Here is a 21,174-nt window from a genome sequence, read left to right as displayed (position 1 = left end):
GTGTCTGCACATTGGCCCTTCTGAGTTCTCTTAAGTGATCATGAAGAATATATCAGTGAAAAGTCCAGTCAGGGACACCCCTAAATTAGATTTCTTGGATAAATGTGTATTTACCATTTTTTAGAATTTTGTAAGTAAGGCAATTTTCTTGTTTTTTAAATTTTCTTTCCCAGAAAGATACCCTGGTTATTTAAGAGTGTGGTCAGAGGCACATTTGAAAAATCATGCATTGTTTCTGAAAAGAAGCCTCTGCTTTCAGCTGCTGTTCTAGCATAGGCTTCTGAGTATGGTAAGAAAGCAGGGAGATCAATTGTGTATCCACCCTTCAGTTAGTTTCCCTGCCTAGGTGAACTCTTGGCCATTTAAGTGGACTAGACATCCATTTGTCATATTTCTCACACAGTAGCATTCTTACAGCTATTTCCCACAATCCATAGTAGATATAACTACTTAGGAAAGGGAAAGGCATCACACAGTCAGGTCATATATTAATATCTCTAGTAGAACATCAACAGTGAGTTCCTGATCATACTGATAGACTCTGTGTCATTCTGGCAGGTTCTTCTTTCCTCTGTGGTATGTTTGCATTTTCTTATAAAATTTGACTTATTGTTTCTACAAGAAAAAAAAAAACTAGACAAAACCAACACCACAATTTATCAAAGGAAAATTAGGCTTTAAATTTTATCAAAAGCCCTTAAATATAGTATGCCATTGTCTGGGCATACTGATTGTATTTTCCCTAAAAGAAGAAATGCCAGCAGCTCAGGTTTATTTTTCAAAGGAAGAGAGAGAGGATAAAAAGAAATTGAACCACAGGAAAATGTCAGGTCATAGTCACTGATGATGCTATTTAAATGATGTGCCATAATCATATTAGACCAGAGCACAAGGAATTCCTGAATTCTGCATGACAGCGAAGAAGGGCTGGCAATTATCTGTGTGTGTGTGTGTTTGTGTGTGTGTGTGTGTGGATATGTGTCTGTTCACTCTACCTTTCCACCCCATTTTGCTAATTCAATTGAGGGGCAAGAAGAGGTAATCCAGACACCCGGAACAGGAGGAAAAGGTCTGCAGCTGTGCTCGGAGGGACTGGTGTGAAGAGAGAGGCTCAGTCTGACTTGGAGTTGTGTGCTATTGCACGTGAATGCTCTGGAACTGCTCTAATCGACTGAAAATGAGCCGGCTACGGTCATATGGAACAGGTCTGTTTAGCCACATCGCTGGGTAGCATGGCAGATGGTAGACCGTCAATGGGTGGTATTGATTGGCTGGATTTGCCTTAGGGTAACAAGACTATGGGTCCTTAAAAACCCGCTTCATCTTATTTTCCTTTGTGCAGCTACGTACAGTTGTGGTTTTCTCTTGTCACTCCCCCAGCCCCCAATATCTCCTTTTTTCCCTTTCTAAATCAAAAGCCTTCCTTGGTAATCAAAATACAGAGGTTACCTTGAGATAAACACTCTTTAAATTATCACCAAGGCAAGAAAACTCGAGAATATTTTATTTACTAGGCTGATTACATTTTAATGTTTGAAGAAAGTGACATTTTTAAATTAGTGTTTAAGGCATATGGTGAGTGTACAAATTAGCTTATTTCATACAACCAGAATTTGATGAGAGCAACTCCTCCTTCTCACTCCCTAGTTAAAAATTGTCATTTGAAACTTAATATATGCGAGGAGGTTAAATGGTATTAAGGGATGCAGACTTGACTTAAAGATGAAAAAGACAGTTACTGTTGTATGTGGCTAAATGTTATCTGGATGGGCTGGAAAAACACTAATGTTGACATCCGTGTTTGCAAGAGGATGTGAAAGTTTCAGGGCTTTAATTTTGTCCAGCCAAGAAAACAAAATCCCAGGTATCTGTGTGTGTTGGTTTCTCTTTTAGATATGAGGGAACATAGAACAGTGCTTGCTTGCTCTGTGAGTAATAAAATCCTCCTTAAAAAACAAGCCATATAATGATATAAGTGATGAGATTTATTTTTGTCAGGTGGTTCTTTATCCTTTTAACGTCATTCCTCCATCACTTGGGGCTTTCAACTTGAGACATTCGATTTATTCCTGGCAGAGTAGCAGATTAATTGGGATAGAATTGTACAAAGGAGATGCCAAGTTTAACTATACAGACAAAATAGTGCACGACAGAATTGTTCCATTTCAAGGTGGATCCTAGGGAAAAGGAACAGCACTGGGGAGATATATGTGATTAGTTTGCTCTTGTGGTTGTTAATAACTATTTGTATAATTGTGTTCTAAAAAGAGATGCTCAAGGCTTAGTTTTTTGTTTGTTTCCAGTATCTTTCAAGCTTGTGGTTACTTCCTATCATGAAACATCATAGCAAATATTACTCTGAAAAAAGTTAACACCCTTAAACTCTTGCCTCCATCTTGTGTGTGCTTCACTCATATGCACACTTTCAAATTGGGTTTTATCATGTGTCAACATTTCTTTCAAAATATCTCCACGAAGATTTTGGTTTTCCCCCCTTGCTCTGCATTGATTGGATTTTCCTTTTTCATCCTTTGCTGAATGAAACAAAGCTTGTTTGCGTTTCATTCTTCACAGTTCTTATTAGAATGGGTGGTGGTGTTTTGTTTCCTCACTATTAAGTCAGGAGAGGGAATTTTATTTGTTTATTTTGACAAGACACAGAGAGAGATACAAGACAGATGCCTGTTAGGATGCTGGTGTTTCTCATGTTACATCCTACACCAAGAGCTATTCCAAGGGAAAAAAAAAAAAACACACAAAACAATCTTTTAAGATGGTTCATTTGAATCTGTGCACTCTACCCACCTGGTGGTTATACAGTGAACTGTTACTTTAAAGAGTAGTTTAAACACCAGCCATGTTTGGGGCAGGCTGCTCTTGCAAAGAGAGCAGTACATATAACAGGAGTCTACTGTGTGTGAGATAAGGGGAAAATTCAGCTCACTGACTAGAGGTTTTAATGTGCAAACTCTAGGGAAATAATATATTGACTGTTCCGTGGCACGCAAGAAAATTGAAGAACCCTTTGCAGACGGAGTGCTTTGCAAAGGATTCTATCTGTTTCTCTTAAAACAAAATCTGTGGCAAGATGTTTGAAATCAGCAGGACGCTTAATGCTGCTTTGTTAAATAATGAGGTAATATTTTGTCACTTTTTTCTGGGCAGCATCTGTTTTTCCCCCCCTCTTCATTTTTTCCTGTGTGTTTATGAAGGATTCCTTTTTTTTTTCTTTCTTTCTTTCTTCTTCTTTTTTTTTTCCCTTCTCACTGAAGTCAAGGAAATACAATTCACGCTTCCATTTCTGTTCCTTCCTTTCCGTGCTTTCGGAGAATTTGGTTGTCTTTTTTTATTTGCAGTTTCAGCCGGCTGCTGTTTCCTAGCCCATTGTGCCACGTAAGGCTTCTCCACTGCGCGGAGTAGGTAGTTATTAACGCTGAATTGGCTTCTGGTACAGTCCATCTGGACTCTGTATGGGAAAGCTGTCTGCCGGCGACTGATGCTGAGATATCTGCAACCTTTGGGATGTGAGCATGGTGGCGAGGGGCTGACTGATAGGAGATTACTTCTTTTAAGGGAAATTGTTATTAATGAGTCAAGAAACTGCTCATTTATGGTAAGAAGGATACAGCGGCACTGGCAGCCCCACTGCTCTAGGATATCATTTTTAGGTTGCCTTTGCTGCTGGAGTGAGACAAGTTTCTTCCCGTGGTGGTGGTGGCTTGTGGTGGAAAAAAAAAAAAAAAAAAAATCATGCATGACTGGGAGACTCGCCTGCCTGATTCTTGCGATAATATATTGAGAATCTGTTGCTTTACAAATGTCATACCACTGATGTAGCGGTCAGCCCCTCACTCTGAAAGATGAATGGTACTATTGGAAATGCAATAATAAGGTTGACTTTTCCCAACAATAGGATTCTGCCTTTGTCTTTAGAGAAAAGGCCTCTGAGGACATTTGTGCGTTTGTTTGAGGATTCTGTTGAAAGACTTTAGAGTGGAGGTTTTTGGAGAAGTGATCGATGTACAAAGTGCATGGATTTTTTAGCCTAGCAAAACCAGCTAATGATTTATACTGTAATATACACTTACTATTTTGGAAAAGTGGCCAGAGTATCTTCTGATACACCTAATGTTAATTTATGGCTCACTAAGCATGCTGATATTAGTATGGATGAGAGAAAAGGATTTTAAGAAATTCTGACTTTTATAAGCTCCAAAGAAATATACAGCAAATATTTTGTTCCCAGTGAGCTGTTTTTATTTGTGTGTTTGTCAGCATTGTGTTCATGTTTACTTTTCACAGTATCTTGATATTGGTGAAATTGCACTCAGAGTTTCTATTGTTGATTTAGGGCACCTGTACCTGCTCTGGGTACATATACTGAACTCCTTAGAGTGCATAACCTGTGCATTTGTCCTTCGTACACAATTCAAAGGATACTGTAGTACTATTGTGACTCGTAGGACTCTTTATACATTTGTTCAAGAAATTATTTTAAAAGTTTATGTAATTCAGTATTGTTCCACTTTATAGGATTATGGTTTTAACATTTCTACTTTTCAGTTTCATGTACTTTCATTTCTAATAGCTGAATTTATTTATATCCAAGTGTAATTGTTCATATTGTATGTATAACAGATATTGTTTTATGGTGTATCTGTATTTATAACATGTGTGTGTATATCTGTATATTTGTATCTGTGTGTTCTTGAAATAGTAGCTTGGAGAGAATAGTTTTAATTTTTAATGTAAAGGTTATTTCCTTTGATAATAATTTTTCACAGACCCATTTATTCTTGGACTTTGAAGCCCAGAGTGTAGCATGATTTTCGGCCTGGCCTGTATTTCCACATGGCTCTATCCCATCCTGCTGTCAACTACAGCCAAAGATTAAAAATTGTGTTAAACTATGACTTGAGTAATATTTGTTACTTCTGTGTATTTATTGAGGAACAAATTGACTAAATTATGAATTAAATAAATAGTGATAAAACTGCCTTTGGGGTAAACGTAAAGCATAAACTTCTCAGATAAGCCACTTTAAAACCCAAAGTAGAACAACAACAAAAAAATTATACTACTGAAGGCTTAGTAGCATAGAGGTTATGAAATGTATAAAATAGGCAGACAAACTGTATACATCACCACACACTATTTTAAGAGGCCAAAATAAAAAGACATCCTTGGAAGGAGAGAAACAAAATCATGTGTTCAGTTAAGATGAGCACTCTGCACTGGTTATGAAATGAGGCTGTTGTCAAAAGTGTATTTTACCCTTCTGTGAAGCAGTACAGAAAGCAAAGAGAGAATGTGTTCCAGTAGATTTTTAAAAATTCAGATCATGCCCCCATCCAAGCTGAGAAATAAATTCATTTAAATAAATCATTCATCATTCTGTTTTGAAAAACTCAGGCAGAAGGCAGAAAGGTAGAGGGTGGCAGCTGACCCCCTTCACCCCCAGCTTTTTTTTTTTTTTTTTCTGTTTATGAGGAAATAGTTTTCTGAAGGAAACTTGTATGAACCTAGTTCACAGAGCAAGCCCAATTCTTTTAAGACGCTGGCCATATTAGCTGCAGAAGGAGCATTACTTACTAAAAATCAGCAATATTGGGAAATAATAAAGTTAAAATGTAGATATATTTGCACATTAAAGTGCTTTTGTTGTATCTTTAAGCCCAGAGGCAGATCATTAAATATGCATTTCGCTAGAAAGCAACTGTCGAAAAAGATAAGGTGGTTGAAAACATTCTATGAGGGAAAAGCCCTCCTCTGAGGGGTGGGGTGGTACAGCCCTCAGGACGAGGGCAAGGGAGAACACTCCCACTGTTAAGGTTTGTAAGCCGCCAGTGACCTGCAGTTGTTACGGTACTTTTGAACTGGGAGGAGGGAAAAGGTAAAAATACAAGTATGGCTGTTGTTGCTTCAGCCTGGCCTTAATTACCAGACACAAGAAGCAGTTCAGAAATCTGGTCTCTGTTGTTGTAGAGGTCACCAAATCATTAACATCGTCAATCTGGCAGTAGCTAATTTAAATAGCACCTGATGTTGCAACGCCTCCCTTCGTTTCCCCAGCCAATCAGATCCTGGCTTCGGCTGACAGATGGTCCCATAAATGGATGTAAAAAGGGGAAGCTTCGAGCCAATTTCAGCAAGGCTCTGTTCAGTTGTTCTTATCTACATCCTAGAATCGGGGGTTTCAGCTCACTGCTCCTTTTCTTTCTTTTTTTTTTTTCTCTCCCCCAACTCCCCCCATCAGATAATTGATTTACTTTACAATCATCCACGCTGTGTTTGTGGATCTTTAAAAATATATAACAATAGTCATTTAAAAATATATTCTGAAACCTTTGCAAATTTTAAGAGAAGAGTCGAAGCTCTGCGAGACCCAATATTTGCCAATAAGAATGGTTATGGTAGGTATGACTAGATTTATAATCTGTTGTTTGTGTTGCTGGAGGGAAGAAAAGCATCTCCACCTTGACCAGTCTTATGCTTGCACAAGAGTTTAGTTCTCTGCTGCTGTTTGGTTCCTACATTTACTATCTCTTTTGTGTAGAGAGTGCGGGTAGGTCCTTTTATTGAGAAGCAGTGGGGAAATAGATTTTCATTTTTAACAGGTCATTGTCAATTTTCCCTTCAACATAAAGGTGGGGGTGGAGAAGGGGAGGTGGGCTGAAATAATTGCTGGTTTGCTGAAAGAGGTTATATTACATGAGATAATAATGGCAAAAGAAGGATTTTCTTTTCTTAAGGGAAAGGGAGGTTTGTCTATGTGCCTGGGTTTTGTGGGGCTGGAGGTGGGTGCAGCCGGCTTAGGAATCTCTCCATTTCTGAGCTGGAAATTTAAACCTTGCGAGGCAGCTCCTGAATCCTGAATGTTGAGATGGGCAGTTGTGTTTCGGGGGACTGCGCAGTCAAAACGGCAAAGAGAGTGATTTATTTGGGCTTCAGTAAATGCTGCATCTTGTATTTCAAAGAGTTTCCTGTCATGACCTCATAAAAAAGAGGAGGCGGCTTGTATGTGTAGCGGTGCCTGGCGTGTTGAGTTGTTGCTTCCTTCTCTGGGCAGCAGCTCTGTTAGAAGGAATGTCAGCTTTTACATAACGTTCCTTTCCGCTTTTGACACACTGTGTGAGGGTCCATCTTCTTCTGATCACAGATGGAGTGGAATGGCTTGAAGATGGTAAGTGAAAAGAGGAAGGCAGCTTGGAGATTCCAGCCGTGTGTGTGTCTGTATGTGTGTGCATAAGGATGGTGGACTGTGCATTGTAAATCACTGTGCAGATCGTTTGTGTATGTGTGTGTTTGTTAGTATTTCTCTTTTCTGAAAACCAGAATCCATCTCCAAGTGTGATGGCACTGCATGCACACAAGGAACACACACTGTCTCTTCCATCAAACTCACATTTTAGCCAAGGAAGGCTGGTGTCTTTTTTGACAATCACAGTGTCACCATCACTGTTGGCTGGCGTGTCCACTGCCTCTGTGAGCTTTCAATGGAATTGCACGACTGTTAAAGTTAAAGGCACATTTCTTTTTCCGTCTCCTGCTCGGAGTGATGGGGAAGGCTGGGAATGAGGGGTGGAGGAGATGAGGTGCAGTACCAGCAGATGCAATTGTGGAACAGGACTTTTGGATGTGGAAGGGGAAGTGGAAAACCTTTCTGCCAAAGTAGTAGATCTATTTTTAGTATCATCTTTTTCTGAAAAAAAAAAAAAAAAGCAGGGAAACTCCTTGAGTCCCGCTCCTGTCGCCTGATGTTGACCCTGAAGATATGGCACAAAATGGCACAATCAGATGCCACGGGTGCCCACTTTGACTTTGAATTTCACTAGCAATAGCTTTCACGGGGTTTCAAAGCTGGTATGGGGGAAGGCTGTAAATTCATATCAATCTCACTTATTTTTTGCTAGAAAAGCCTGGGGAGGACTTTTCACTCTGCATAGATGTTATAACAAAGCTGTGGTCTTTTTCCCATTCTTAGCGGATTGCCTTTGTCTGGCTGCTTGTTTTGATGGGTGTAAAACAAATAAGATTAGACCGAGCAGCCCAACTGAAAGCGATAGCTGGGAGGAAAACCCAATGAAAGGTTGCCGGGGAAACGAACAGAGGAAAAGCCGAGTAGGGAGCAGGTGGCTATCATGAGAACACACTGCAAACAGTGTAAAAAAAGGAGGGGGGGGGACAGGACCTCGATTATCTTTGCTGTTCTTTGTGGCCGGCCCAACTTTAATTATTCTTTATAAATAGGTGTTAATTACATTTCTAACTCTGGTTTACAGTGATTTTTAGAAATCTATTTTTAAGCATCTGTTCTGTCTCCCCTGGCTTTTTTTTTTTTTTTTTTGGTTTAAAGAGAGAGAGAAGGAGAGGGGGAAGGGAGGGTAGGGAATCTTGCTTTTTTTTCCCTCTCTGCCTCTCTGTCTTTCCCCCTTTTCCCTGCTGTGAAATTGTACGTGCGAAAAATCGCAAGGAATCCTGTGAGGCCATTTGAAAAAAATGTAAATTATATTGAATGAAGTTGACAGAAGCATAATAGTGAACTCCCACGGCTGATACGTTCTGCAAATGATTTCTTCGAAATTTCCAGCAAAATATCCATAGGAGAAATATAGGTAGAATAGATTTACCCTAAGCAATGATTTTGTGCTAGGCAATATTGGTGTTTTTACTACATCAGATATTGATACTACAGTTCCAGGGAGTTCACTGTATCTCTTATTTCATATCCCGAGTAGAAATTACTTTTTAAAAATAATACATGAAAAGCTATATTCTAGTCTACTACTTCACCTTCATCTCTATGCCTCCAGCCGCAGGATCCATCAGGCTGTATCCTTGCAACTACTGCCTTCCATTTGGCATTTGGTCCTAGTCCTGGTCTTGGCATAAACTGAGTGAAAAGCTGATTTTTTTCCAGCGTCTCTGAACGTCTGGGACCCATGCGTGCACTGGGTGATAGGCATCTCTCGCTTTTTCTCTCTCAAAGTGTGCTTTACTAGTGGTCTCTTTCTCATGATGGTGGGTACCAAAAGGACTGAAAGATATATTACTTAGGTTAATAGAAGGTATCATAAAAACAACTGAAAGTATGATCTATTATGGTTTCTTCCAGAGAGATAAATTAGGTACATGATAATTTTAAGCCCAAGAAAGAGAGATTAAAAGGCACTGAAATGTGTTAAAAGGTTTGGAAATATAACTGGCTGTATTGAAAGTACTCTTAATTTTACTCTCTCCAATGCAAATCTCCGCACCACCACCCTCCACCCCAATTCTTTCGTCCTTGCAGATGCTTATGTTTTATCTTCTTATTGGGGGATTTTTAAAATTTGTTTTGACTGTCGAGGTAATAATAAATAAACTTATATTTTTTTTTGTCATACACTTAAACCTTCCTCTCATATCATGAATACACATTCATATGTCGCTATTAAAAATAGAATAGTTTTCTGATTATCTCGAATGTATTTTTTCTGAGAATTTTTTGGTATGTTTTAGTTAGGGGGAAAATAATTTCTGTAGGAAATGTCACCTTGGCTTGGGTTGTAAAAAAGACACGTGGTTCTACTGCTGACCTTCTTTGCGTCTTTGTCTTAAAAATATTAATACATACTACCTGCATGTGGAGGTGTGTCTTTATGGAAACACAAGGCTGAGTGTGCATTTATTAAGAAATGAAAATCTGATTGGGAATATTTCTGCAAAAAACACCTGACTACATCACAGTTTTAGTAATCAGAATGTTCATGTATCTTATTGTAAAATAATGCTTAAATAATTTAGTATTTAAATTTTTGAATGTAGATGGGTAAACAGCTGGAAAATCTCTTTGAAAATCATTGATTTATAGGACAATGTTAATATCTCATTAAAAAACTAGCAAGCAACTTAACCATTCATTTGTGACCTCAGTTCCATTCATTCCTAACTGCCATTCCTTCAAGTCATCCTCCTGACCAGATATAGATGAGTTTGCTTCTGTTTGATAGTTTTCCAAAGCCCTAAAACTTTTTTATCTTCCTGTAGCCTTTCCTTGGTCCTTTGAATAGTCAAGGATTTTATTATGATAGGAAGACCATATTGTTGTGAGGTAATAACAATAGAATATTTTTTAAAGAAAGAGAAAGAAAATGGGCTACACAGTTTAGTATTAAAACTTCGTCTTGAAATAGAGTTTGAGACAGGTTAGACTTCAAATATTTTAAACTTAGCATTTCTATTGGGGATAATCTATTTAAATTTTTAAATCTGGAAATCATTGCATGAATAGTGCTCTGTGTGTGTGTGTGTGTTTAATACCTCTAAAAGAATTTATAAGTGAATCAAGGTGTTTTACTCAAGTAAGGGTTACCATGAACAATAAAAGGGTTTCTTCAGGGCAGGTCTTTTTCTTTGGTTTGATTTCTTCCCTTTGCTCTTATTTCCTTGTTGTGGGTGGGTTCTCTTCCTATATGTAGACCAAAAACTATTCCTTCCATGAGGAGATATGTTGATATGCTGCTCCAGTTAGCCCTTGGTATCTTAATGCCTTATTTTAATTAAGAAAAAGCTGAAACAAATTATCAGTGTGTACTGCGAGTAAGAAATGGCGGTCTTGATAGAGGTCACTGTACATAGACAGAAGTACTTTGGCCTTGACAAATTTCTCCATCAGTTTCAATGATCTGTGGCCACTAGGCACTTAATTTATATGCCTGGACACTTAATATGTACATTTGTTGGCGAGCTGGCCAACGGATTCTAGACACGTGAGTATGCGCTGGCAAATGCTGCAATGCAGTATTTTTTCCCAATGTCATTGAGAATTTTGGGGGATTGAAGAGACATAAACGGTCCTAAGCTTTTATCTTACTGTTTTCCAGTCGATGGGCCATATTGCATAGAATGGGCCAATTCCCCTTTTGAAAGTGAAGTCAACATTTTATTGCCCACTGTCCATCTCCCATCCATTTGATAGATTCTGTGTGTGTGAGCAAGAAGGATTGTGTGTGTGTGTGTGTGTATGTGTGTGTATATCAATGTAAGCATTTGTGTTTCTGGAATCCTGCACCTGTCTTAGGCTTTCCTTATTTGGTATTACCAACTGTGTATACATACTTGCAAATATATGTGCATCTAAAAATGGAAAGAAAACCAAACTGGGCCGTCTTCCCATAAAAAGTGGCTTCTCTTCCTCACAAACTCCAAGAGTTTTCTTATTAGAAAAATACAAAAATTCATCCAAAAGACCTATCTAAACCCCTTGGACCATTAGTAACCAAACACCTTTCTTTAGTTGTGGTTTGAGAAACCATATATGTGCAGATTCATAACAATATTTGTACACTAGATGCTGCCCTTTCAACCAAGCGTTTGGGTTCAAGTTAAAATATACGTGTATATGAAAGCAGAATTGTGTTTTCTTTGGGAGCATTTGCACCTAATCTTTAACCATTGGTAAAAACGAGGAGGAGGTCAGGTGGCTTCTCGTGCTTCATTTTGTGAAGTGTGTGTGTGTGTTTTAGGAACTTCCTTATATTTTTTAAATCTCAGTGTATTTTAGGGGTAGAGAGCTTTTATAGGTAAGCAGCTTTCTAAGGGTAAAAGGAAAGGTGATCTGTGGGTAGCTGGAAGTTATCACAAGCAGTAATTGTCATAAATTAGCCTTCTAGAGGTGGAAGGAAAAACGAAAGCTGGAAGACAAGAGTAAAGAGGGGTACCAACATGGATCTGAACCTTGCCGACATAAGAGATAATGAGTGATAAATCTGAACTGGTGCAGTGCAGGATGCCCGATAATTTCTCAGAACCTTGACTTTGCAGGTTCATTACTTCTTTGCTTGCTTGTTCACACCTTTAATTATATCCAGTTTGGGATGCTAGCTGGGGGCACCGAAGATGAGCCATTTTGTTTGTTGTTTACTTCATTAAGCATTCAGGCAGTGTGCTCACAATAGCTTTGGAGCATCAGCAATAGGAATCAAGCACTTTGGAAATGGAATTGTTACAAAAGAACAAAAAATGAGAAAGCAATCAGTCAGCTAGCTTGCTTTAGATGTTCACATCCACTCTGCCTAATGGTAATATTTATGCTATTCCTTGTACATTCATTAAGAAATCACTTATGCAGTGTCAGTGCTCTGAATAGGCGATGGCTCTCTCTCTCTCCCTCTCTCTCCCCTCCCCATCTCTCTATCTCTGTCTCTCCCCATGCCCTCTCCCTACTCCTGAGATTTTTACCTTTTGATGGACCATTTTAGCACTGGCCATTTTTGCTTTGGGGAAGAGCATTATTCAGATCTTCATTGTATCAAACACCAGAAATATTTTCCCCTCTAATGTGGATCCCCGCCCCCTGCAAGGATCAAGAAAGATTGAATGCTGAAAAAAGAATTCTTAAATAAATTTTGGTCGAAAAAGCAGTGAAAATGTTGAAGAAATAGGGTCAGAGTAATTGTTGTAGTTGCATTTTTGTCTTTTGTTGTTTTAGGAAAGCCTTATTTTTAACCGCAAAAGTAAAATGCAAAACTAGCAGATTTGATTTTTTTTAATGGACAAAAATTACAAGTCATAGGTTTCTCCTGAAAATAACTTTCTCTGGACTCTAGGTTTGAAAGTTACTTTTAAAATTGAATTTCATTTCTTAATTACTCATTTTAAAGCTATAAAATATACTAATTCATGAGGATTTTTTTCTGTAAGAGGTTTAGTTCCCTTTTTAAGATATGAGGAAGCAGAGAAACAATTCCAATCAAAATGGTGAATTCTAAAAAACACACCACAGTGTAGAGGTTGCTTCTGTTTTGCACTTTGTGGCTTTGAATCCACTCCTGCTCATTCCGAGTTAGTTACCTTCTATTGTCTGCTCTCTTGGAACAACTCACCCTTGATGTTATTTTGCCAACTGTATTCATAGTCGAGGCTGGCTGCCATTTGTTGTTGGATGAAGAAATATTTGTTGAAGACTTACTATGTGCATTTTTTTTGAAATGTGAAACTGAAAGTCACCATTTCTTCTGACACTGATCAAAATATATTTTAGAGACTAAATCTCTGTGACTTCGGGATAAATGGGAGTGAGGGATTTTCAGGTTGGATGTCATTCAATGAGGTTTATGTCAAATTTTGGGAAAAGATCTGCTGAAACATTCAAGTACATAAATGTTTTTCCTTTTGTATTTTAAGAGTCTGTGCATGACTCTAGAAGATAAAAATAAAAATTCTTCTGGACACTTTTGTCTATAAGCTTCCATGTATCCAGATGTTCACTCTCAGGAAAAGGTAAAGTTTGGACAGCTGGAAGGAACTTGTCTATCTGCTATAACTCGACTAGATAACGTATTAATTTTGCAAAAATAAGAAGGCCTTGCTTCTGACACGGATGATTCTCTGAATACGTTTTCTCATGTTACTCTCCAGGGACGATTTGAGAAGATGGTTACCTCCTTGGCATACCACTATGCAAACTTTTTTTTAAGTTATATAGAAGTATAGCTGATGTCACCCCTGTGTAGACTTTACGTTTGCTAGTAAAAGAGTTACTTTGTCATGTACACCTAGATATTATGTGCAGTGTGTGTATATGTGTGTGTTTGTGTTCGTGTGTGTGTGGTAGGGATAGACAGCCATGACCCTCAGTGTGTCCTGTGAAGTATCAGTAATGGCTTTTCAAGTAGCCTGTGTTTTCCTCAGCTGCCAGTCTAAACCCTTTAGAGTTTTGCTTTCTAATTTGTACATGAAAAATAACAGGCTGAGTTGAACTTTTTTTCTAGTGCCCCCTTTGAAGATGCAACAGTAGTAAATACAGCTTTAATGATAAACTTTAGCTCTAAGTGCTATTTAAAAGTCTGTAGTGGAAAGCCTGAGAACTTGCAATCTTTACTAATGAAACTTTCATTAGGAAAGGACTCACTTAAAATGGAGTAAATGACTAAGTCCTGTAATTTGTGATTTTGACCAAATTTGACTCATCGTTTCTTATGTTACTTTTTGTAATGCAGCCAGCCACACATCTAAAATTCTGGATATTGTACATGTCTTCAATATTAATTATCTCTGTTAATGCACTGGGTACAGACAGTACAATTCCCATAAGTCCAGATTCTTACTGTAACACTAAAACAAAAGTGATATTTATAAATAATATTGGGAAAGTTGTCCTCATAGTAACCGTTCCCCGAAGGAAGCTTTACATAAATGTGCATTTATTATTCACGATATTAAAAGGGAATCCTTAGCTTTTACTTTTTTAATTTGGGCTAAAATATGTAAATTGGTTTTATTTTGAAGTTGCTCTGTTTTAGGTGGCTTTGGGGGAGGATAACTTTCTAGCTTGATTATATTTTAATCGTCTCTGTGGTAGAAAAGGTTCCAGGCCTGAAATCAACCTGGTTATTGAGATTAGAAACCAGAGGGCCAGTGTGCAGATGAGGCTACAAACTTATTACATTGACTTGGGCACATGTAGGAAAATTAGATTTGTTTCTAACTAGATACCACCCTTCCCATGTCTTTGTTAGCAGGGCCAGCTCAGATGCCGTGGAACCATGAGTCTGCCTCAGACTGCGAGGACCTTCACAGGGCATCTGTACTGGCAAGCCTCTGCAAAGAGTGCTCTGTCTTAGGAAACCAGGATGTGCAAAGAACTTCAGCGTCAGATGGACTTGGTTAGAATCCTGGCTTCTCCAATTAGTAATAGGGTGATCTTGGATGAGATACCTAAACTTTCTGGGCCTCAGTTTCCTCATTTTTAAGATGGGAATGATAATGGCTAACTCAACGGAGGTTCAGTGAGGATCAGATGAGAAAGTATTAGAAGGCAGTCGTCATACACAGGATGTAAAGATGCGTAGAGGACATTCATGCCCTTTCAGTCTGTAGTCATTCTATCCATGCCAGATGTCCTGGAAAGGAGTAATATTGCATGCTATGCACACAGTCTCCTTCCTCTCCATGGAACTCATGAGGATGGAGGTTTTGTTTGACACACATTGCTTTTTAAACATAGACAGGCCCTCAGTTCTTCCCTGGAGTTGTGTGGCTTTATTAAGTTTTCTGTATTGTCCTAGGCTTTTGCCTAGGTATGGCCATGATCACCTTTGGAATTAGAATTAACTTGGGATTTGTCATTAGAAAAAAGGTGAATATAAAATTAATTCTAGTTGAAGCAGTTTTTTTCCATTTCATGAAAGAGTGTGTTTAGGAACTTCAGAATTCAGCCATAAAGAAAACAAAAGGAAGTTGATGGTTGGATAGCATCACTGACTCGATGGACATGGGTTTGGGTGGACTCCGGGAGTTGGTGATGGACAGGGAGGCCTGGTGTGCTGCGGTTCCTGGGGTTGCAAAGAGTCGGACACAACTGAGCGACTTAACTGAACTGAACTGAAGGTTAACTGATATGGTTTCGTCTTTGATGTCTGTGATAGATAGATAGAGTGAGTTATTTGACTTTGGCCCAGAAACCGACTTACTTTAGACCTATTTTTTCCCTTTATCACATCAGCTTTTCTTCCCTCTATCCCTCTTGTTTCCCCAACAGACTCGGTTTTGAAGTTCTATTTCTCAAGGAGTTGGGAAGAGGTTGAGGCAGAAATCAGTTTAATGAGATTTTTCTAACTTGCCATCAGTTTTTCTCCTGCTTGGTGAGGCAGGATGATGGATGACTTTGGCAGTATAAACAGCTCTAGAAGTGATCAGATTGACTGAGAGGTGTGGGAGGTGGGAGTGGAATGCTGGCCCTCAATTAATAGCCTCCCATTTGAAGGAAGAAAAGAGAAAGGGGGGAAATCACCCCAAAGGTCTTGACATAGGTGTTGATCACACACATGTGGGAAGGGGTAGTGGGTGTCAGGACTGGTGTTAGGCCAAGCCTAATTTTATACCTTTTCCCAAGGCTCTGAAGCAAGAAATAAATAGGCATATAAAATAAATTCACGAATTGTTTTCAACTGGGACCTGTTGCTGTCACCAGTGAGGGTGAAGAAATAACACATGTAGTCCCTTCAGGGGATTCAAGAATTAAAATGGAAACATATCTTTAGAATACTGTTTTAATATCATGGATTTTGAATTCCACTCTATATAATCATAGCAAGGATGTGAAGGGAGTAATTTTCTTTCCTTCAATTTAACACTTAAAACTAGGGGAAGGGATTATAAATTGATCTGATCCCCCAAGTGCCATTTTGCAGGCCCTATGTTTTTATGAGAAAGATCCTTTACTGTAAAACAGACAACTGAACTTTTCTCTTTCTACATGTATACTATCTCAAGGCTTCACCAAGTTTCATCAGAGGATTTTGTAAGCAGCCTTATATGTGGAATGCAAACTCTCTGGAAGAATTTGGTCAATTTTTAGATTGTGTTTATATGGTGTGAAAGAAAGGGGCTTAAATTTGAAGAAGGTAAACTAGAAGATGTTTCTGCATATTTGGTCCTAGAAAAATCTCATACCTAGTAATCAAAGACCAAAACGAGATGTTTAGGTAAAGGATTTGAACAGGTGAGTGAACAGGGGAGGGGCAGGTGGATATTCTTAGGATCTCCTTCCCAGATAAGTGTTTACATTATTTTAAAATGACACATATTTAAGCCTGTATATGTTTGCATTATTTAAAAATGATACATATTTAAGCCTATACTTGAACCTCAATTCCTTCTTGCTTTATACCTCTGGCTTCAGGTTATCTGCAAGAAGGAAAAAAAAAAGACTTCTAGCTTAAAAGAGCTTTAGTAAGGACTCTTGAACAGGTGAACTTTGGAGACATGGGCTTGTATTTGATATAATGTTAATGGTAATGTTCCTGAACTGTCAGTTGTTCAGGAATAGAGGAGGAAGTTTACATTTCTAGAACTTCAGCTGTTCCCAGTCCAGTTCTGCTGTAATGGATCTGTGACCATGGAGATAATTTCTCGTATTCACTTAACATTGTAGGATAATTTTAACCCTGTGTTGGCAGTACAATCTCTTTAATGTAATTAAAGAAGGGACCGTTGGCCCCTTTTTATAGAAAAATAAAGCTCAACTGCCTGCCTTAGGTTACGTGTTTAGCAACACCAGAAGTCCTAGATCCAGAGTGTTTGAGAATACATCCAACTTGACTTCTCAGGAAGCGAGGGGAAACAATTCCTTTTCCAGATCAAGTTATTCTATATGGAATCAGCAAACACAATTGTGTGTCTGTTGCATATAAACTACACTGTCGGTGCCTCCTGGGATGTCACAGTATTTAAAACATACTCTAATATAGTAGATAAGGATTATGACAGAATGTGCAAATTGTCTCAGCAGAGGAGGTACAATGTACAGAAGAGGGAGACATTCACTGTTGCAGGAAGGAGACACGGCTTCATGGAGGAAATGCCATTTGAGTGGGGTCAGGAAAGATGGATAGACAGAAAAATTAGGAGAAAGGGGAATCACAGATGGAGGAAATAGTATAAGTAAAAACACAGAGGTGGGAACTTATTTATGGAATAAATAGTTTGGCATGAGTGCAGCATTTGTTGTTGTTCAGTTGCTAAATCGTGTCCGATTCTTTACAACCCCATGGATTGCCGCACACCAGGCTCCTCTGTCCTCTGCTATCTCCCAGAGCTTGCTCAAATTCATGTCCATTGAGTCAGTGATGCTATCTCTCTCATTCTCTGCCATCCTCTTCTCCTTTTGCCTTCAATCTTTTTCAGCATTTGAGTCTTTCCCAATGAATCAGCTCTTCGTATCAGGTGACCAAAGTATTGAAGCTTCAGCTGCAGCAACAGTCCTTCCAATGAATATTCAGGGTTGATTTCTTTTAGGATTGACTAGTTTGATCTCCTTGCAGTCCAGGGGACTCTCAAGAGTCTTCTCCAGTACCACAGTTCAAAAGCATCAATTCTTCAGCGTTCTGCCTTCTTTATGGTCCAGCTCTCACATCTGTACATGACTACTAGAAAAAACCATAGCTTTGACTATACAGACCTTTGTCGGCAAAGTGATGTCTCTGCTTTAATACGCTGTCTAGGTTTGTCACAGCTTTCCTTCCAAGGAGCAAGCGTCTTTTAATTTCATGGCTGCAGTCACCGTCTGCAGTGATTTTAGAGCCCAAGAAAATAAAATCTGTCACTGAGTGCAGCATAGGATGTGTAAAGATAAAGCTAGAGAGATGGGTAAAAGCTATGGTTTAAGGTGATTTGGGTGTTTTGTCTTGGTTTTGGCTTTATTTGAATCAGTAGCTAAGAAATGTCTTAGATCAGAGGACTAGAGTTTCCTGATGGTTTTGCAGGGGGTCAAGACCTATCTTTATTGAGTCATGATTTCTCAGAAGTTGAAGTCATCATGAAGATGCTTCTAAATTAAATATTGTTTGTTGAGAGGGTGTCAACATTGAAGCACTCTTCTGGTTATGGTGTGATGTTATAATGCTGCTGCTCATCAGCGGAGTCCTACTGAGGATTGCTTTTAGGGTTACAATGGCAAAGAGCGGTAGAAGGGAAAGTACTGACTTTATTTCAGATCATAGAGAAATGTGCCATTAGAGGAGTTCACTGCATTCTCTCATCTACTGGTACTGGTGCTCATTTTGTGAGATGGGTGGCCAGAGAGAGGATGGTGGTAGTTTGGGAATAAGATAATTTCCTCCAGAATATAAAAGTACCCACTTCAGACTTTCAAGTGCATGTACTGAGACATGCTTGTCTCCTCTGGTAGTCTGGAAGCCCTAGGGGGCGGAGATCATGTCAAAGGTCTCTTACTTCAATGTTGGGTACACGGTAGGCACAATAAATGTTTATGGAATTGTTATCATAATCTTTTTAAACAGCTTGATTTACAGAGTTAGAAAACTTGTGAATCTTGGGTCTGTCCTCAGTTTGTGGGTCTATTTAGTCCAAATCACCTAACCTTTCTGAGTTTCAGTTTTTTAATTTGTAGAATAGAATTTACTACAGCTTCATAGCTTGATGGGAAGATCAGTTAAACTATATCCTTAATATGCTTGAACAGACAAGATAAAAATATTAGCTAAATTACTAAGTTCTAGTTTGCCTAAAGTTGTTTTACTGAGTCTTGACCAGAATTTAAAAAAATTAAAATAGTAAATGAAATAGAAAATTTCAGTTGCTGGTACTTAGTAAGGGTATTATTTCGTGAAACTTTTGTTTTAGTTACTGATGTTCTGAGTTGCAATATGAAGTTGCTGTGTTCAATATATTTCCAGCTTGTTTTTACTTTGTTAGATTGTGGTTAGTAAAGTTTGAAAAACACTGTTCTAGATGACAATGAGCTCTGAATTATCCAAAGGGAAAAAACTAGACAACTTTTTCCAGAGCTGTGCAATGCAAGTTCTCTAGTATCTTCCAAATTACTAAAGAAAGGACAACTTCTGATTATTTTAGATTTAAAGTGGAACATTATATCCTAAATCTTTGAAAATTAATATCTACCCAATATATGTTGGTGCTCTGTATTAATTACAGTATTTGTTAACTAGCAAATCTCATTCCTTGGTTGAGCTCTTTTACCTGAACCTGCAAAGTAATAATAATAATGAAAATAGTAAGTAGTGGAGGTGAGTTAGATGTAGGACTAGAAATAATGCAATTAGCTTTCACTAGTTGAGCTCTATGACACAGACACTGCGTCTTACAGACAGCATCTCTTTTAATCCTTAAAACAGCCTTAAATGGTAAATATTACTTTTCCTGTTTTATGGATGAGCTAACTGAGATTTTGGAAGATAAAGTTGATAGTCAATAATTGTTTGGGCAAGGATTTGTTTTGAACCCAGGTCTGTCAATTTTGTCTATTTCCAGAACGAAATTTTAAAGAACTATTCAATTTCATGAAGTTGTAGTAAGATGCCTACTGTGTGTTAGCACAGTACTCCTCTACAAAGACAGGTGGGTCAATTGGTCTTTACCCTCGAGTGCTTACTACACGTGCTTGAGATTTTTCTGTGCATGAAAGTAAGTAAAATGTGATTTAATCATAAGAGGACAGACATAAAGACTCTCATACTAAATATTTTATTTTTGCAAGTACTCAATAAAGTGCCTGGCACATAGTTGTTATTTGCTATTGTTGTTCAATTGCCAAGTCATCTCTGAGTCTTTTGTGACCCCATGGATTGTAGCCCCCCAGGCTCCTTGGTCCATGGGATTTCCCAGGCAAGAATACTGGGGTGGGTTGCCATTTCCTTCTCCAGGGAATCTTCTCGACCCAGGGATCAAACTCATGTGTCCTGCATTGGCAGGCGAATTCTTTTACCACTGAGCCACCAAGGAAGTCCCTGGCACATAGTAGGTATTCAATAAAGATGCACTAAACTGAATTGAAATTGGATTAATTCTTCCCTGATGACTGGGGAGAGAATGGGACAGTACTGGAGAAACTTTGTGCTAAAGAGTGTCTTTACATACAGTGTGGCAGGTGTATCTCTCCTAAAGCCACTGAAACTCCTGGAATGGCAGCATGGAAAAGCCCACCAAAGTTCAAGAATTCGAATTATAAACTTCAAGTTTCATTCAGGCAGAGAGAACCTTTCCCATTTTAGAATGAAATAAAAATCTGTGACAGAGACATTTGGAAAATGATAAATGGAGGGTGGGGTTCCTTAGAATTAAAAATAGCATTAATTATTATTGTTGTTATTTTTACTATACCACTTACTAACCTTATAACCTCAAGCAAGTCACATTACCTCTCTGAACCTCAGTTTCCAAATTTGTAAAATATTTATCCCTCTGAGTGTTGTAAGGATTAAATAGATCCACTTGATAAATATTTACTAAGCACTTGGTGGTCTCTGAGAATTTATTATAATAAAGGAGACATAGCCCTCTGCCCTCAAAGAACTGAGTGTTGGTGAAAGTGCTGTGAGAGTAGGATTCAGATTCCTACCACATGAACAGGCCACCACTGAAAAAATGCAACACCCTGCAGTCTGCTTTGGGGCATGCCTGTTATGGTCATGCATGCCTCATTTGCATCATTAGAAGTTCAGGTTTATTGAGGGTGCTATGATAGTCGAAGAATTGATGCTTTTGAACTGTGGTGTTGGAGAAGACTCTTGAGAGTCCCTTGGACTGCAAGGAAATCCAACCAGTTCATCCTAAAGGAAATCAGTCCTGAATATTCATTGGAAGGACTGATGTTGAAGCTGAAACTCCAATACTTTGGCCACCTGATGCGAAGAGTTGACTCATTTGAAG

The 21,174-nt window shown here is 38.5% G+C and overlaps 1 protein-coding gene across 8 annotated transcripts in view; it reads left to right on the top strand.

The window, feature by feature from the left end:
• The first annotated feature begins 6,103 nt into the window (after positions 1–6,103).
• The window catches only part of ELAVL4 (ELAV like RNA binding protein 4), a 90,808-nt gene continuing 75,737 nt past the window's right edge, over positions 6,104–21,174 (top strand). For 3 of the 8 annotated variants that reach the window (XM_061412035.1, XM_061412032.1, XM_061412030.1), the window contains exon 1: positions 6,105–6,413. In XM_061412035.1, the coding sequence (XP_061268019.1) occupies positions 6,113–6,413 (301 nt within the window). In that variant the 5' untranslated portion in view covers positions 6,105–6,112. Of the gene's footprint in view, positions 6,414–6,658; positions 7,184–21,174 lie in introns of those variants that run through there. The other 5 variants (XM_061412036.1, XM_061412033.1, XM_061412031.1 and 2 more) reach the window with 5 other exon arrangements.

Source organism: Bos javanicus, chromosome 3 (genome assembly GCF_032452875.1).
Source record: "Bos javanicus breed banteng chromosome 3, ARS-OSU_banteng_1.0, whole genome shotgun sequence".
Lineage (NCBI taxonomy): Eukaryota > Metazoa > Chordata > Mammalia > Artiodactyla > Bovidae > Bos > Bos javanicus.
The sequence above is the reverse complement of the archived record's forward strand: the minus strand, read 5'-3'. Positions and strand labels throughout refer to the sequence as shown.